Source organism: Sapajus apella, unplaced genomic scaffold, assembly GCF_009761245.1.
Source record: "Sapajus apella isolate SASKATOON/1434 unplaced genomic scaffold, GSC_monkey_1.0 scaffold19, whole genome shotgun sequence".
NCBI classification, from domain to species: Eukaryota; Metazoa; Chordata; class Mammalia; order Primates; family Cebidae; genus Sapajus; species Sapajus apella.
Genome location: NW_022436959.1, coordinates 25,699,744 through 25,720,014, shown reverse-complemented (window position 1 = coordinate 25,720,014; position 20,271 = coordinate 25,699,744). Strand labels below are relative to the sequence as shown.

Below are 20,271 nucleotides of genomic sequence, written 5' to 3'. Positions count from 1 at the left end.
CAATGAAATTTTTAAGCAAGCAACTGGTATTTATTTTCTTTCCTCAAATGGTCCTAGCAGTTTTCGTCTGCTTTGTTGCAGAAGCATCGTGGAATTGCTCCACCAGGAATAACAACAATTTCACATGTACAAGAAATGATGACTGTGCCATAACTGTTGCTTGGCCACAGAGGTTTTAAAATGCATCCAATGTGAGATGCCATTATTCCAGAGATGTTAATGGGTAAAACAGATGCACCTTCTTATCAATAATATATGGTGTCAGAGTCATTCTGGACTTTTTTAAAATATGTGGTAGCCCCATAATAAGTACTTTGTAGGTGGCGTTTTATGTTCACAACTGTTCTATGAGTTAAAAATTATTAACTGGATGAACCCAAACAGCTTTAACGATGTGACCACAGTAACAATGAGGAATTTATGGGGGTCAGTTTGTTACCTCTGTGCTATTTCTGATGACAATTATGAAAACACAAATTCTTATGTCGTTAAAAGCAGGGTATTGGAAGAATTTATTGCTCACTTTATTGACAGTTTCATCTATTGGAACTTATGCAGCCTCCAATTTCATCTTAGAATATAAAAGAACTGGTTGTAAATGTGGAATGGTGGGAAACTTGAGTACTCATTACAAACATTAGCAATATAGTAAATAGAGGAAATGTTGAATGTAATAAGAGGTGGGCTTTAAATCTTAGGAAAGCAGGCTTCAGAAAGTTAAAAATAAATAACAAAAGGCCATTCAGTAGCTAGGGACCCTAACATGGAAAATGGCTCAAGAAGTGAGATTTGGATGAAAATCAAACATAAAGCCAGGGGCCACACCTGAGCTGATCATTCAGTATCACTTCACTTATGATTAAAGACATCGCTTTATTCAGCAAATAAATCAGTAAAAAGTTTATGTGAGAGATCAACTGCAATTTAGAATCATTTATGCAGTGTTGAACGTTGGTTCGACCTCAGAATAACCCGCATCAAACAGCATTTCATTAATGATCTCTGCTTCACGACGGTGGAAACATCTGTCACAGTTCATATCCTATCCTCCGTCACACAGCTCTGTGACCCTGTAAGCCTCTGCAAAGAAGTTTAGGATTTGATAGAAATGAATCCTAAAACATACTAATTGGGCTGGGGAGATAAATGAGCTCTCCGATTACCAATTCTTCAAAGATTTATCCAATCTTAACTCTCAGACAAGCTAATTATAAATACAATATATATGTAAGTTTATATATAATTATTTTAATAATGTCTTTATTATTTAATAGTAAAAGTACTGATCTTCCACAAAGAATAGGCTTCTCGACTTACTTCATTTTCTCCTTGATTAATAAATATGCTGTTTAAAATGTGATCTTAAAACTTCAAATGGTTTTTGACATTGGAATTGATTGGTTGGCTTTGGAATAAAATAAGAACAAATCTACAACATCAGCATAACGTGTTGAGAAATTGCAGGATAGCAGTTAAGTTTACAGACGTAAAGGTTATTTATTTGCTTGCCCCACTACACATTAAAGCTACATCAGCAGTTTTGGTCTGATGTCAGGATACTTGTACAGATAAGCCCCAGTGTGGTCTTAATTATAAAGAGAAGATGGCAATTTTGAAAGAATGGTTTGTAGTAATTAGTCATTGCAGCATCATGATGTTGCTTGGGGAATAATTTTATGGTAGAAAAGTTGATAGGTATAATACTGAATTTATCTATTAGTTACAGAAAGATGTAATTTGAGACTTCTGGGAATATTTCCATAGTATTTAGGAAATTATAAAATGTGATTTATGACAAAATTAGTCATAATTTAAAAAATCATCTTAAATAGAAATATATCTTTCATACCAATACCACTATTGAGATTTTCTATTATTCCATTAAAGGGAATAATGTTATAAGACTTTGAAAAATTCTGCTATGTAAATAAACTTCTATGGTCATATAAAAATATCAGCTATTATGTGAAACTTCTTAGAAATAAAAACATGACTTTTCCTCCCCACATCAAGTTCATAAACGCTTTGTTAGGAGGCAGTTGCACAGAGCTATGGTGTTTCCGGTTCTGGCATTTATGTCCTTACAATTTAGATGATATTTTTTTTTAAAAAAAAGAATCTTGTTTAAAACAATAATTAAATGCAGATTCGATGTTTATGTGAGATGCTTTGAGAAATACCTAGAGGGATAAGAAACAGTTCCTGCTACTCTCAAACATCTTATAGAGTAGTAGAAAAACGCGGTAGGGGACATAAGACAAGAATACAAATGAGTGTAATTCTAGATAGAATGAAATAATTATATTGTGGGGTATTTAGTATAACTGGGATTCAAAGAGTACAATTTCACTACTTTTTGAGTCTAAAAAATGTCTCAGACTGAAAGAGGCACTGAAAAAGTTCTGAAGGAGTAGGATTTTAACAAGTAGAATTCTGGGAAGGGTCAGAAGGAAAAGAGAATATTATCTAAGTAGAAAAATAAATAAACAGAAGCAAAGGCATGCAGGCAGGTGTGACCTTGGGCATTAACAATACTGACGTAGTCAGGTGGAGTGTAGAGTTCACGTCAGAAAATAATTGGCAACAAAAATAAGAAAGTGGATGGGGCTTAAGTTATGAAGATATTAGTGTGAATGGCAGTGTTATCATAGTACTATACATTATACTTTTAAGGTGCTTCTAACTTTTCCTGCTATTGCAGCCTGAATTTCTTTTACAGCAGACCATTGCTGGGTGAAAAGTGCATTGGCAAGGATATGCTTTGGGGGTACTGAATTGGAACAGCATTAGCTGTGGGGCACCTCAGGAGATTTTGCTGCAGCACAGCCCCATCCCCCAGTTGTTCTTTGCAGAAACAGACAGAAGACTGTCCACCACGCAGCCTGCATAAATCCTGTGTGGTGGTCAAGTAGCGACAGACTGAAGTAGAATTCTGTTTTCAAGGTCAATAGTGGGAGAATGGGGAGGTGACAGTATTAACTTAGAAATCAGTTATAAGTATACATATACACATACATGTAATGAAGCCTGCATTCTTCAAATTTTTCTAGGGAATATGGGTACTAGCTGGTTACTATAATTAAAATTACTTAGCTATAAAAACTGAACAAGCTAAAATAAAAAATATACGTCTCAATGTTTTTTTTCATTGTAAAATATGACTTTTAAAGACTGTTATCTGAGAAAAAAATGACAACTTATTTCAATCTGCATCTATCCTCAGCTTTACAAGACAGGTGTAAAGATATTCATATTTGGTTGATGATGTTCTATCAGATCATTTTGAACTTAATAAAAATAAATATTCTTTCCTTTTTTTTGCTTTGTAAGAATAATTAACTATATCATGAAAATTAACAGAAATTGTTATGCCCAGTGGGAAACATTTTAAAAAATAACCTTTTCCTTTTTAAATGAAGTTTGTTAGGATCTACAATACAGGTTCAAAAAACTGAGAAAGCTAAAAATCTAACATTAATTTAAATTTTTTGTTCAAATTCAACTTACTAATATTTATATTTAAAAATATGCCAGAAGTATTAAAAGGTTGCCTACATTTAGAATTTTCTAACATAACTTTAAAATATCTTTTGAGACAAATACTACAGTTTATACAATATTTATACCTTAAAGTAAGAATATTAAAAAGTGAAATGCCAACTTTATTTAACCAGATGTCAAGTCTCTGGAAGAAACACACACACACACACACACACACACACACACACACACACACACACACAATTTTTTTTTAAGTGTGAAGAACTAATTTTACCTTCTCCAGTAGGTTAACTATCATCAGTTGCCAGTACTTGTGATCTGGTTTCCAAATGACGTTTCAATAATTAGCATTTTATGACAATGTTTGTATACTGATGATAATAGGTTAGAAGTTACTCAAGCTCATATAGAAAGTGCCAGGGTCTTTCCCACTTTGTTCTGCTCCTTAACACTCATTGCTAACATGCTCTATGTATGATTAATTGCTGACTGTCTTGCCCCATTAGAAGGGGTCAGTAAAGGCAAGGATTTCAGTGTTTCTTCATGGCTGTATCTTCAGCACCTTAAACAGTGCCTGGCTCATAATGGGTGCTCAATAGCTGCATATTGGTTGAACTAAGAAATGAATAAAAATAAAGGTGAGGGGAGGATCCAAGATGGCCAAATAGGAAGAGCTCTGTAAGTGCAGTTCCCAGTGAGAACAGCGCAGAGGGTGAGTGCTCACCACATTTCCAAATAAGTTTTCAATGCCCATAGACAAGAAGATTCCTGGGCTAAAAAGCGCCACAGCACGGCAGTTTCAGTTGGTGCTGGGTGGGTGCACAAAAACTCACACAAGTCTGGGCAGCATTTCAAATGGTGTTTGGAATGCCTGGGAGACAGAGCCGCCCATTCAACTGAAAGGGAGGGGGCTGAGACACAGAGCCAGGTGATCTGGCTCAGCAGGTACCACCCCCACAAAACAAGCAATCTGAAATGCTCTGGATTGAGAGTTTCACAGCAAGTGCAGCTGGACCCAGGACTGTCCAGCTCAGTGGGGGGAAGGGCATCCCTGACTACCAACGCAGTCTGCCACTACCAAAGCAGTTCACACGGCAGCTGGGCAGAGCCTGTGGCAGCTCAGCAACACTTCTGCTGACAGACTGTGACTACACTACTCCGTGTGGGGCAGGGCATCTGTGAAAAAAGGCAGCAGCATGACAGGAACTTATAAATACAGCTGACCTTCCTAGGACAGAGCACCCAGGAAAAGAGGCAGTTATGGTTTCAGCTGCAGCAGACTTAAAGGTACCTGCCCAGCAACTCTGCATGGAACAATGGAGCTCCCAGCACAGCACTTGAGCTCCTATAAGGGACAGACTGTCTCGTCAAGTAACTCCCCAACCCTGTATACCCAAAGAGACATCTCATAAAGGAGAGCTCAGGCTGACATCTGCTCGGTACCCTTCTGGGATGAGGACAGCAGAGGAAGAAACCGGCGGCAACCATTCTGTTCTGTAGCCCCCCCGTGGGAGATCCCCAGGTGAGCGGGTTCTGGAGTGGACCTCCAGCAGTCCTGTGGCAGAGAGCCTGACTGTTAGAAGGAAAACTAAGAAACAGAAAGAAACAACTTCAGTGTCCACAAAAAAGATGTTCATTCAGAGATCCCATGTGAAAGTCACCAACTACAAAGACCACAGGTAGATAAAACCACTAAGATGGGAAGAAACCAGTGCAAAAAGAAAGAAAACACCAAAAACCATAAGGCCTCTCCTCCTCTAAGGGATCACAACTCCTTACCAGCTGGGAATCAAAGATGGATGGCAAATAAATCGGATGAATTGACAGAAACAGGCTTTAGAAGGTGGGTAATAACAAACTTCTCAGAACTAAAAGAACATGTGCTAACCCAATGCAAAGAAACTAAGAACCTAGAAAAAAGATTAGATGAGATGTAACTAGAATAAACAGCTTAGAGAAGAATATAAATGACTCGATGGAGCTGAAAATCACAGCACGAGAACTTTGCAAAGCATACACAAGTTTCAATAGCCGAATCGACCAAGCAGAAGAAAGAATATCTGAGGCTGAAGATCAACTCAATGAAATAAAACGAGAAGGCAAGAACAGAGGAAAAAGAGTGAAAAGAATTGAACAAAGCCTCCAAGAAATATGGGATTCTGTGAAAAGACCTAATCTACATTTGATAGGTATACCCGTATGTAACAGAGAGAATGAATCCAAGTTGGAAAACACTCTTTAGGATATTATCCAAAAGAACTTCCCCAACCTAGCAAGACAGGCCAATATTCAAGTCCAGGAAATACAGAAAACACCACAAAGATATTCCTCAAGAAGAGACACCTCAAGGCACATAATCATCAGATTAACCGGGGCTGAAATGAAGGCAAAAAACGCTAAGGGCAGCCAGAGAGAAAGATCAGGTTATTCACAAAGGGAAGCCCATCAGACTCACAGAGGATTTTTTGGCAGAAACCCTACAAGCCAGAAGAGAGTGGGGGCCAATATTCAACATACTTAAAGAAAAGAACTTTCAACCTAGAATTTCATATCCGGCCAAACTAAACTTCATAAGCAAAGGAGAAAGAAAATCCTTTATGGACAAGTAATTGCTGAGAGATTTCGTCACCATCAGGCCTGCCCTACAAGAGCTCCTGAAAGCAGCACTAAACAAGGAAAGGAACAACCAGTATCAGCCACTCCAAAAACGTACCAAATGGTAAAGACCATCAACATAATGAAGAAAATGTGTCAACTAATGGGCAAAACATCCAGCTAGCAACAAAATGGTAGGATCAAATTCACACATAACAATATTAACCTTAAATGTAAACAGACTAAATGCCCCAATCAAAAGACACAGACTGGCAAATTGAATAAAGAGTCAAAACCCATCAATGTGCAGTATCCAGGAAACCCATCTCACATGCAAGGATACACATAGGCTCAAAGTAAAGGGATGGAGGAAGATTTACCAAGCAAATGGAGAGCAAAAAAAAAAGCAGGAGCTGCAATCCTAGTCTCTGATAAAACAGACTCTAAACCAACAAAGATTAAAAGAGACAAAGAAGACATTACATAATGGTAAAAGGATCAATGCATCAAGAAGAAGTAATAATCCTAAATATATACACACCCTATACAGGAGCACCCAGGTACATAAAGCAAGTTTTTAATGACCTACAAAGATACTCAGTCTCCCACACAATAATAGTGGAAGACTTTAACACTCCACTGTCAATATTAGACAGATCAATGAGACAGAAAATTAACAAGGATATCCAGGATTTGAACTCAGAGCTGTGCCAAGCAGACCTAATAGACATCTCCAGAACCCTCCACCCCAAATCAAAAGAATATACATTCTTCTCAAGACAGCATGACACTTACTCTAAAATTGACCACATAATTGGAAGCAAATCACTCCTCAGCCAATGCAAAAGAATGGAAATCATAACAAACAGTGTCTCAGACCACAGTGCCATCAAATTAGAACTCAGAATTCAGAAACTGACTCAGAACCACACAACTTCATGGAAATAAACAACTGGCTCCTGAATGTTGACTGGATAAACAATGAAATGAAGGCAGAAATAAAGATGTTCTTTGAAACCAATGAGAACAAAGACACAACGTACTAGAATCTCTGGAACACATTTAAAGCAGTGTCTAGAGGAAAATTTATAGCAATAAATACCCACATGAAAAGCGAAGAAAGATCTAAAATCGACACCCTATCATCAAAATTGAAAGAGCTAGAGGAGCAAGATCAAAAAAAACTCAAAAGCTAGCAGAAGACAAGAAATAAGATCAGAGCAGAATTGAAGGAGATAGAGACATAAAAAATCCCTCAAAAAAATCAATAAATCTAGGAGCTGATTTTTTGAAAAGATCAACAAAATAGACCACTAGCCAGATTAATAAAAAAGAAAAGAGAGAAGAATGAAAGAGATGCAATAAAAAACAATAAAGGGGATATCACCACTGACTCCACAGAAATACAAACTACCATAAGAGATTATTATAAACAATTCTATGCACATAAACCAGTAAACCTGGAAGAAATGGATAAATTCTTGGACACTTGCATCCTCCCAAGCCTAAACCAGGAAGAATTTGAAACCCTGAATAGACCAGTAACAAGGGCTGAAGTTGAGGCAGCAATTAATAGCCTACCAACCAAAAAAAGCCCAGGTCCAGAGGGGTTCCCAGCTGAATTCTACCAGACATACAAAGAGGAGCTGGTACCATTCCTTCTGAAACTATTCCAAACAATCCAAAAAGAGGGAATCCTTCCAAAATCATTTTATGAGACTAATATCATCCTGATACCAAAACTTGGCAGAGACTCAACAAAAAAAGAACACTTCAGGCCAATATCCATGATGAACACAGATGCAAAAATCTTCAATAAAATACTGGCAAACTGATTGCAACAGTACATCAAAAAGCTTATCCATCACGATCAAGTAGGCTTCATTCTAGGGATGCAAGGCTGGTTCACAGAACCAAAGATAAAAGCCACATGATTATCTCAATAGATGCAGAGAAGGCCTTCGACAAAATTCAACAGCCCTTTATGCTAAAAACTCTCAATAAACTAGGTATTGAAGGAACATATCTCGAAATAATAAAAGCTATTTATGATTAACCTACAGCCAATATCATACTGAACAGGCAAAAACCGGAAGCACGCCCTTCAAAATCCGGCACTAGACAAGGAGGCCCTCTGTCACCACTCCTATTCAATAAAGTATTAATGTTCTGGCCAGAGAACTTAGGCAAGAAAAAAAAAAATAAAGGGTATTCAATTAGGAAAGGAGGAAGTCAAATTGTCTCTATTTGCAGATGACATGATTGTATATTTAGAAGACCCTATCATCTCAGCCCAAAATCTCCTGAAATTGATAAGCAACTTCAGCGAAGTCTCAGGATATAAAGTCAATGTGCAGAAATCACAAGCATTTCTATACACCAATAACAGACTAATAGAGAGCCAAATCAAGAGCCAACTCCCATCCACAATTGCTTCAAAGAATAAAACACCTAGGAATACAGCTAACAAAGAATGTAAAGGACCTCTTCAAGGAGAACTACAAACCACTGCTCAAGAAAATAAGAGAGGACACAAACAAATGGAGAAACATTCCATGCTCATGGTTAGGAAGAATCAATATCATGAAAATGGCCATACTGCCCAAAGTAATTTATAGATTCAATGTTATCGCCATCAAGCTACCAATGACCTTCTTCACAGAACTGGAAAAAACCACCTTAAACTTCATATGGAACTAAAAGAGAGCCCGCATAGCCAAGACAATCCTAAGCAAAAAGAATAATGCCGGAGGCATCATGCTACCTGATTTCAAACTATACTATAAAGCTACAGTAATCAAAACAGCATTGTACTGGTACTAAACCAGAGATATAGACCCACGGAACAGAACAGAGCCCTTGGAGGCAATGCCACACATCTACAACCATCTGATCTTTGACAAACCTGACAAAAACAAGCAATGGGGAAAGGATTCCCTATTTAATAAATGGTGTTGGGAAAACTGGCTAGCCATGTGCAGAAAGCAGAAACTGGACCCCCTTTCTGACACCTTACACTAAAATTAACTCCAGATGGATTAAAGACTTAAACATAAGACCTAACACCATAAAAACCCTAGAAGAAAATCTAGGCAAAACCATTTAGGACATAGGCATAGGCAAGGACTTCATGGCTAAAACACCAAAAGCACTGGCAACAAAAGGCAAAATAGACAAATGGGATCTAATTAAACTCCAGAGTTTCTGCACAGCAGAAGAAACAATCATTAGAGTGAACTGGCAACCAAGAGAATGGGAAAAAATTTTTGCAATCTACCCATCTGACAATGGGCTAATATCCAGAATCTACAAAGAACTAAAACAGATTTACAAGAAAAAAACAAATGAACCCATCCAAAAGTGGGAGAAGGACATGAACAGACACTTTTCTAAAGAAGACATATATGAGGCCAACAAACATATGAAAAAATGCTCATCATCATTGATTATTAAAGAAATGCAAATCAAAACCACATTGAGATACCATCTCATGCCAGTTATAATGGCGATCTTTAAAAAACACAGAGACAGCAGATGCTGGAGAGGATGTGGAGAAATAGGAATACTTTTACACTGTTGGTGGGAGTGTAAACTAGTTCAAACATTGTGGAAGACAGCCTGGCAATTCCTCAAGGATCTAGAAATAGAAATACCATTTGACCCCGCAATCCCATTACTGGGTATATACCCAGAGGATTATAAATCATTCTGTTATAAAGAGACATGCACACGTATGTTCACTGTGGCACTGTTTACAATAGCAAAGACCTGGAATCAACTCAATTGTCCATCAACAATAGACTGGATAAAGAAAATGTAGCACATATACACCATGGAATACTATGCAGCCATAAAAAATGATGAGTTTGTGTCCTTCATAGGGACATGGATGAATCTGGAAACCATCATTCTCAACAAACTGACACAAGAACAGAAAATCAGACACCACATGGCATCACTCACAGGAGGGTGTTGAATAATGAGAACACATGGACACAGGGAAGGGAGCATCACACACGGAAGTCTGTTTGGAGGGGCCAAGGGAGGGACAGCGGGGTTGTTGGGAGGTCGGGGAGGGATAACATGGGGAGAAATGCCAGATGTAGGTGACAGGGGGATGCAGGCAGCAAACCACATTACCATGTGTGTACCTAGGCAACAATCCGGCATGATCTGCACATGTACCCCAGAACCTAAAGTACAATTAAAAAAAAAAAAGCACCAGGCACGGTGGCTCATGACTGTAATCCCAGCACTTTGGGAGGCTGAGGTGGGTGGATTACCTGAGCTCAGGAGTTTGAGACCACCCTGGGCAACATGGTGAAATCCCGTCTTTACTAAAATACAAAAAATCAGCTGGGTATGGAGGCACCCCTGTAATCCCCGCTACTTGGGAGGCTGATGCTGGAGAATCAATTGGGTCTGGGAGGTAGAAATGGCAGTTAGCCAAGATACGGCCACTGCACTCCAGCCTGGGCAACACAGTGAGACCCCATCTCAAAAAAAGAAAGACTGTGTAGAAAGCAATTATATACAGATTTGTTTTGTTTTCATATTTAATTTTAAACCAATCTCAAACTTACAGTGAAATTAAAAGTATGATATAAATAACTTTCTTTTCCTGGACCATTTGGAAAAAGGTGAAATAATGTCCATCACCCTAAATATGTTAGTATGTGTTTCCCACAATCAAGAGCATTCTCCTACACATAAGCAATTCAGTATTCAAAATCTGAAAATCAGAATACAAACACTGGTAAGTTATTACCATTAACTCCTCAGATCCCATTTAAGTTTGCCAACTGTCCCAAGATGTCCTTTATAGTTCAGAATCAAGCTTTACATTTAGATGTCACACTTTGTTAGTCTCCTTAAATCTCGAACAGTTATTCAATCGTTCCTTCATTTTCATGTTTAGACACTCTGGAAGATTAAAGATTATTCTGTACAATGTCTTTGAATTAGAGTTTATCTGATGTTCCCTCATGATTAGATTCTATATATGCATATTTGATAGGGTTATTGCAGAAGTGATGTCATATTCTCATTATATATCACACTGGGGACACAAGATTTCGATTTGCTCCGTTATCAATAATGCTAACTTTGGTCACTAGATTAGAGATGTCTGTCAGACTTCTCTATTAGGGAATATTTGAGACTATGTAAATACAATGCTTTTCTTGAGATTCAATTTATTCCTTTATTTATAACATAAAGTGTGGATCCACGATTTCCTATTCGATGGTCTGTTAGTATTATTATTTTGTTTGTTATTAAAATTGTTGATGTACATGGTCAGTGGGAGAACATTTAAGTTGGCTTCTGTGGCCTTTTGACGATTCTCTACTTTCTACCACGAGATCCTCCTGGCCTGTCTTGTACTATTTCTTCTATCCCAGCTGTGGAATCAGCCATTTCTCAAAGGAGCCTTTGTTCCTTTATTAGAGAATGGTATTAGAAACCAAAATCTGACTGCTGCATATACTTACTGCTCTTAGGGTCTTGCTGCTTTCAGGTCTTTTCAGTGAATGAGGCTAATACATGTATAAATGTATACAATATGTACATACCTACATTTGTATACTTTCATTGATATTTACTCTATCTTTACAAACTGAACACAAGTTTACATTAATAAATTAATATTAAGAACATCCAATTCCAGCACTGTACCACAGAGTGTACTAGTTTTCTTTCCTAACATATTTGCAACTCTCTTCTCCAGAAATAAAAAAAACCTGACTCCTATGATGTTAAATACATGTACTTATTTTGCCAATTTCCTCTCAGTCCACACTCCATCTCCCATTGTCATCTCCATTGCTATACCCACAATATATCTTCATCACTCTGCTCAAGATCTGACATCCCGCATGAGGCCACCCATAAGACAGAAACCCTCCTCAACTGTGTCTGGCTGTGACACCCCACACTGGGCTGGTTGCCTTGAAGCTGAGATTCTCTCTTAGCCCTACTATGCTCTGACCTCCAGTGTTGAGTCACTCTTCTATTCTCTCACACAATGCAGGTGCCCCTGTCCTTCACCCTGCTCAGTGGCTCTGAAACTGCATGCCAAGCCACCTCTTTTCCCACTTTAGTTGCTCCTCACCCAGCTGGGCTCTGACAACCCACTCTAGATCACTGTAGACCTCAGATGCCCAACTGCATGGTTTTCCCGAATGGCTTTTTGGATAGAATTGTTCAGGAAAGGAGAAAAAGAGCGCAGCAATAAAAGGAAGTGAAGGAAAGGAAAAGGAAAAGAATGAAGTACAGTATGAGGAAGAGAAAGCATCATTCTATCATTCTGTCATTCATTTAAGAGGAAGAAAAATAATTCATCCTAACATCTTCACAATGGAGAGCCCTGTTTTATCTACTGAACTGGGACCATATGGATTAGTTATTTATCATCCATCTATGGATATAGATATAGATATTGATGCATATATACACAATAAGAACACAGAGTAAATCAGGAATAAGACTACTAGTCAATGCTCCTCTCTTTTTAGCACACAATAGGATTATATTTCCTCATTCTCCTTGACGTTAGGCATAGTTATAAAACTTACATTAACAATGAAATGAGAGAAATGACATAAATCACTCTTAGATGAGAGAATTGCTGATTCTTTAAAATCCACAGATAGATTCTCCAAGTATTTTCTTCCTCTGGCACACAAAGATTGTGGGACCAGGTCTTCACATGATGATGCAACGTTGTAACATTTCCTGAAGGACAAACTGCCCTGGAGAGTTACCCAAATTGTAGCTAAGTTTCCATGAGGAACAAGTAAATAAAACTGTTCTTTAAAGCTCCTGAATGTCTGGGCTGTCCATTACTGAAGCACAACCTAGTCTATCTTAATAATTACAACGAGTTATCTAACCTTCCATATTGTTTAATGGTGGCATTCCAATTAAGGGAAACAAAAGTACAGGTTGGAGCATTTATTTCATAAATTCCAGATCTATTTTTCACATGGACTTATCCTACACGTTATTTCCATAGAAAATCATACAATTTCTTGTCTAAACACTCCATATATCATTCTCCAATGTGACACTTTCCTTTAAAGTTATCACTATCAGTGTCTGATCCACAGGAATTTAAGAACATTTATGACACGAAGGACTAATTCTTGAAGAATAATGGAAAGACCTACTTTTGTATAGAATTATAAAGGGTTATCTAAGTAACAGGGAAACATATTTTAAAACTTCCTGCAGATACTGTTCCTAAATCATTAAAGTTCAGAATTAGAAAATATTTATTTTGAGTAAGAAAAATGTGTTTCAATGTCCAACAAATAATAGGTACTAAATAAACAGGCTTTGAAGTATAAATTTCTCATAAAATGTGTTCCAGTGTCCATCAAATAATAGGTACTAAATAAATAGGCTTCGAAGTATAAATTTTGTATAATTATACCAGCTTTTATAAATGTTAGTAACAGGTAAATAGCAGTAGAGACAAATAGCATTAACAGAGTTTCTTTTATGGCTTCCATTTAAAAACATGTTTTATAATAATGTATTATGTATTTCAAAATAGCTAGAAGATTCTCAATGCCCTTGCTAAAAGAAATAATGTTTGAGGTGATGGATATGCTAATTACACTGATTTGATTATTATACAATTTATGTCACACTGTAGCCTATAAATATGTACAATTATTATGTATCAATTAAAACAAAACTTTAAGAAATAAAATTATGTTTTAAATTAATACCCTTATGATTTACTATATAAACATCTATAACTTTCCAGCACAACTTGCTTGTAATGCAACCACTAAACTTAATTAAAAATTATCAAAGACTTACCCTTTCAAACTAAGTGGACAATACACATCAAAGAGCAATCACAAACTTCTGCCTTTAAAACATTTCATGACCTTTCAGTGTGAAGCAACATGTCTTCAGGAATAATGATCTAGTGAGTTCTGCAAGCATAGCAAAATCCTTGCCATGTGACTTACGGGGTGAAAAGTCACTCATTACTAGTCACGCAGCAAGTGTCTTCTGGGTATAATGAATTTACGGGAAGCAGGATGACCACAGATCTAATTTTAATGAAGCCCAAGACACAATCTGAGCTGATAGAGTCTGAAGTCTGCATACAATCTTCACAAAGTTACAGTCATTGTATGACAACACAAGAAACAGAATTTTCTTTGTAAAAGGTTCTATTTTTCAATAGATACACTTTTTGAAGCAAGGAGTTAAGTATATATTAAGATGGTAGAAAAATTTTCTGAACATTATAAATAAAATCTAGAATTTCACACAGCTTGGCTTTTGTTGTATGTAAAATGTTTGTTTTAGTCATGTAACACCCATGTGCAAAGACCGAGGTAGTTATATGTTTGCATAGTTATTACACACACAGCAAATATGGCCAGGAAAACTATCCTGTTTCTATCACTAAAATACTTCATAAACAGAAGAAAAGAAAAAGGTATAGGCAACACAGAACTCCCCCCAAATTATCAATTTGAGGAAAACATAAAATATTAAGCTTATTACAAACAGAAATAATCATCTACCAGTGCTAAATGTGAACAAAGAGTCATTTAGCTTGATAATGTTTAAATAACATATACTTATATTCTTAAGAACATGCCTTGATGTGAACAAACTTGATTGACTTTTATGCTTTTCTCACTCCTGTGTTATTTTTCAGAATGACAAGATTAAGTATGACATTACATCGCCCAGTCACACAGAGGCCAAATTAGCATTTGGATATCATCTTGAGAGACAATTACCAAGAGCCTTGTATTTCTTGGCAATAAAGCTCGCAAGAGAGGTATAAATATGTGACAAACATGCTTTATTCACCCTATAGGGTGAAGTGATTTAGGAGCAACATATTTTAAAAATGAACAAGATTTACTTATGAGATTTCTGGATCTCAGAGCCTGTATTCAAGAAACTGAAAGAAACTGAAAATTGCAACTTTCAGTCGAACAGTAGATATGCTTGTGGTGGTCTTAAATAAACTTTATTATTGGACATATGTATTTATTTATGAAAAAGTAGAATATGATTTCAAAGGATAAAACCGACTTTTGAAATTCAGAAAAAAACAATGAAACATCTGGAATTTTGAGAACCATTTTCAGATGTATTCAAAGGCTTAACACTTTGGCTTACAAAGAACTCTAATGACTGGGAGGCTGGGAAAAAGCAAAATGAGTTCACTTTTAAAAGTCTTCCCTCCTTTATTAATGATCCATTTTCAAGATCAGTTTTGGGGAACAGGATCAAATTTCTCTACACATCAACAGATGTTAAATGTTAAATGGCTGGGTTTCTGGTAGTTGATTGTCATAGAATAGCATCTTATCCAGGCTACACAAAAAAGATGCATACTAACTTTTGAAATGAACCTAGATGGCGTCTGAAGCTGGCGACTCACCTTCTTCACCCGCATAGGCCAGAATAGATCGTGCTCGTATCTGTTTCCCTTCTGTGGTTTTCCCTGAGCAGGTGTGAGAGCAGGAGGACCACGTAGACCATGTGGTGAGCACACAGTCTCTCGGGCATGGGGCATCACAGGCCACAGGGATGGGGAAGATGGCATCTCTGCACAGCAGTCTGTCAACTTCTTCTCCTGGGGAAGACATGACCATCAACAACTATTATTGTTAATTCAATGTAAAATGAGCAACTGAATCTGGGTACCCAGATAAGTTACATTATCTTTCTTTTGGTCTTACTTAAAAACAAACAAACAAAAAACATACACACACAAAAATACAAAGCCAAAAGAGGGATTTCCTACTATAGCCAGATGTTAATAGAACACCAGGAACAAGCATACACACACACACATACACTCATGACCCTAAATGAGGCTTCTTTCATTCTCAGGAGCATACATGGGTAGATCATGCACAATGTTGAGAGGATTCTTATGCCACAGATACCTGCCCATTAAGTATTAAATTTTATACTCATACTTTTGAGTTGTAATAAGGAGCATTAACAAAGTATGTCCCCTCTTTATTTCTTTATTGGAGATCAGTCATGATTTACAAATAATGACTATCCATAGCATCTATCTTATGTTTTCATGAACCAACTAATAGGTGTCTATTTACAAACTCTATTGTGTCTCTCAGGGTAGTTATTTTCATATAATTGGCAACCTTCTTTCATAAGAAATTGTTAGTTGGAAATAGACAGGAAATGTATGATAGGACAACATTATAAAGTCAAAGCTTAAGGTGATCCCAATTGGAGAGGGAGGGAAACAAGACCAAACAAGCAAATGGCAGAAGTAACAAGGTGTCACTCCGGTGCTCAGTATTTTTCATTAGTTTCCTGGCGCTCCTAACATAAAGGCCAGATTTTTCAAAAGTTTACAGGACCGCAAATGACCTTGCTATGTTTCTCTTCCTAGTCTCATCTCACTCCACTCCCTCACTTTGCCTTTGACACTCCAGAGATTGACCAAAAAATTGACATTCATTTGGTATTTGCTGAATGAGTGAAATGAGATACATAAAAGGCCAATGAGAAACAAAATATTGTTGCTGTTAACAAAGGCCAAAAACAACCAATGGAATAATCAAAACAGGGTAGAATAAAAACTCTGAAATCTGGTTTAGTTGATTAATGTAAGTGCTAAATGAGGTCAATGGAATGGAACAGATAGTAAATGTTAAATGGCTGGATTTCTGGTAGTTGATTGTCATAGAATAGCATCTTATCCAGGCTACACAAAAAAGATGCATACGCAATCAAACAAAAATTAACCTGCTATTTTCCCACAGAATATAATCATAATTCTGGATGAATATATAAAAAACATGTGCCTTGCATTAGGCATTCCAGTGAGAAAGGGTGACTAACCTTCCCATTTCTTGCAGCGGCTACTGAACAAAATACTCCGAGCTGATTCTCACTTGGGGAGTTAGGGACATCATTTTAATGTATTCATATATTTTAAAAACAAGACAGAAAATCAGGAGTGAATTGGAAAAGCTCTAACATGTTAATAGCTACTAGCTTGCAGAGCCTTTGATCATTAGACAAAATCAGAAGTCAATTGGAATACACCTACGTGTTAATAGCCACTACATGGCAGGGCCTTAAATCATTAGACTTACTCACAAGTAAGGGAGCCTCATTAAAAGTACAATTGAGTAAATGTTATATTATTCATTCTTAGTTAAATCATTCTAGTATGAGGCCTTTCATATTTTACACTTGACATGATAATGATGCGTCTTTTTTTACTAGGCTTTTTCTTAGGGCAAGGGGGCCTCCCTTATACCTTGTTTCCTTCACTGCCGTCTTTCATTGTACCACCTAACTTCTCTCACTTTTGTTTCCAATACTCTGTGGAAAGCAAGAAAACTTTGGGACCATATTCTATATCTAACAAACGTTGCAGTTTTGTGTCTCCTCTAATAGCTACCCAATCTTTTCTATTCAGAAAAATATAATTTATTCTCTGGCAATGGAGAGTTTGCTACAAGGGTGCATTCGATTAGCTTGCCTGGCACAAGTCATACATTTTTGTTTGTCGTCATGTAAACCAAAGAAATGTGCAATTTTGACCTTTCTTCTCTTCTAAGTTATGCTTCCCCCGCCACCCCCCCTCCTGGCAATTTGTGTCCTGTATCTTATTTTAGCTCCTTTTCAATCATCTTGTTCTGCTCAGCCAGGCGTATTTTCCTGTAGGATCATTTCTTCCACCACCCTTAATCCTCTGTGGTGCTGTTAAAACCCATCTACGACCAACTTCTGAGATTTCCCTGATGGTTTCAGAGTGACTTCTGCACCACCCCCAGCTCTTCCAGGTATGATCTTGTCCCTTTTCACTGCTCTGATCACTGTCTCACATTTAGGCTGAAGCTTTATGTTCTAGCCACAATGCCTTTTCTCCCTTTCCTCTGCAAATCAAGCCTACTGTTGTCTCAGCAGTATTGTACTTTCTCTTCACTTTGTATGAAAATTTCAGGTCTTCACACAGAAGCCTGTTTCTCAGCATTCAAGTTTGCATTCAATTTTCTCCCTCCTAGAGGAGACTTCATTGACCATACACACTCTTCCAGTCACTTCAGTTTATTTTTGTTGTACTTTTAATTACCACTAGAATCTATATTAATTAGTTGGTTAACATGTTTATTGCCTGACTTTACCACTAGACTAAATGAGAGTGTTATCCATATCTGACCTGGTTGCTACTTTATACTTAGAACACAAAATAGTGCCTGGAACATGGAAAGCACTAAATCATTTTTTGTTAAAGAAATTTTGAGTTGTTCTAGGAAATAGCATGTTGGTCTAGACAAAGAGAGATCTAAGTGCAGTATTTTTTGTCATGCATTCAAATGCCCTAGGGCCTTGTGAAAATACATTCAGTGGACAGCAACATATGGACTCCCTGGAGTTTTGGAGTTTGCTGGAAATGCAGCCTCTCAGATTCACCCACTGAATCACAACTTTATTATTATTATTTTTGAGAGCAAGCCTTGCTCTGTCACCCAGGCTCGAGTGCAAAGGTGCAATCTCTGCTCAACTCACTGCAACCTCCATCTCCTGGGGTCAAGCGATTCTCCTGCTTTAGCCTCCAGAGTACCTGGGACTACAGGTATGCACCACCATGCTTGGCAAATTTTTGTATTTTTAGTAGAGATGGGGTTTCACCATGCTGGCAGGCTGGTCTCAAACTCCTGACCTTGTGATCCGCCCATTTCGGCCTCTGAAAGTGCTGGGATTACAGGCATGAGCCATTGCACCTAGCCTTAAAATAAAATGCACATAAAATCTAAGAAAATGCTCTAGATTTTTTCTCCATTCATTGTTGTCTGGTTTGATTAGAACCAGATTGTCTCTTGATGGGAAGCTATGTAAAATGAATTCATCTAGACTTCAAACCTAATGGCATTTGCTTCTTGTGGAGATTCTATTTACACTTCTCTTCATACAGAGTATCCGTGGCTGAAAATATTTATTCGATGGATAGTTGCTGAATGCCCACCTTCTGTCAGGCACTATGCTAAGAATGTATGAATGTTGTATACATCACCTCAGCTAATTCTCACAATAACCTTTTGATATAGGTATTATTTTTTACTTTAAAAGAAATTGAGACTCAACAAGGTTAAGTTATCTTTCTCAAACAGCAGAGGTTTGACTAAAGGAACAGAGATTTGAAATGAGTTCTGACAAATACCCCAATCTACTTTTGAACTAGATTGGGGTTCTTCTTGGCAGAGAACTCAAGATGCCAAGGCACTAAATAATTGATAAGCCTTTGTCTCCAAAGAAGTCAAGAAACAGGTACTCTCGAGTTGTCTGCCAACACAGTGATGCATGGTGTCAGCCATACAGTACTACAAATACAAAGACATGGACTGCTGACGAATCAAGTGTGACATGTTTTGGCTCACAGTCATTGAACAAATAGCAATTGATCTATGAGAATATGGAGTCATTCAAATATGTGATTTTGCTTTCAATGAATGCTTTAATCAACTCAGCTAATTGGAACCCTTAGGAGCTATCCTCTTTTTAACCTAAATCTTCAGATTGCATAGTTCATCTGGGAAACCACAGGCAAAATAAATAAAATAAAATAATAAAATAAAATAAAATAAAATGTAATGTTGGTTCAATGTCTGTCACAGGCAACTTCACAACTTGTCAGTTCTAGCCACTTTTTGAGGCTAATTTTATCTTACTTATAAGGTTAATTTTATCTTACTTATAGATCTTACTCTACTCTTACGGTCTTATAAGAGTAGGATAAAATAATTTCATCCCTCATTCTCACGTTAAATCTTGTTTCGGATTGGTACATTTTATTTTGATTGCGTAAGAACTATCGTGCGTAACACTCAGTACATTAAGCATGCACATATCTAAATATCAAGTTACTTTATACTCATATATATAGAGAAATGTTAAGGTTTGCTGCTTAGCACCATGGGAATTCCACTTTTTCATATCAGCAGCCCCACAGTTAGGACATATTCATCCAGCAGATGTCCCCACTATAAAACTATTTGAGACTTTGATTATCCAAGAGTGCATCCTATTAATTCTGGGCAGACATGTCTTATTATCACTACTGTGATTTATGTAGTTCTGTCACTGGTGTAGGTACAAGCCAATGCAACTTGTTTTAGTCTCTCTGAGGACAATTTCTTA

General features: G+C 37.2%; 1 protein-coding gene across 4 annotated transcripts in view; it reads right to left on the bottom strand.

Moving 5' to 3' along the window:
• The window catches only part of THSD7A (thrombospondin type 1 domain containing 7A), a 491,756-nt gene that overhangs the window by 121,951 nt on the left and 349,534 nt on the right, over positions 1-20,271 (bottom strand). For all 4 annotated transcript variants that reach the window (XM_032286742.1, XM_032286743.1, XM_032286744.1 and 1 more), the window contains exon 7: positions 15,524-15,718. In XM_032286742.1, coding sequence (XP_032142633.1) covers positions 15,524-15,718 — 195 coding nt within the window. The remainder of the gene's footprint in view (positions 1-15,523; positions 15,719-20,271) is intronic.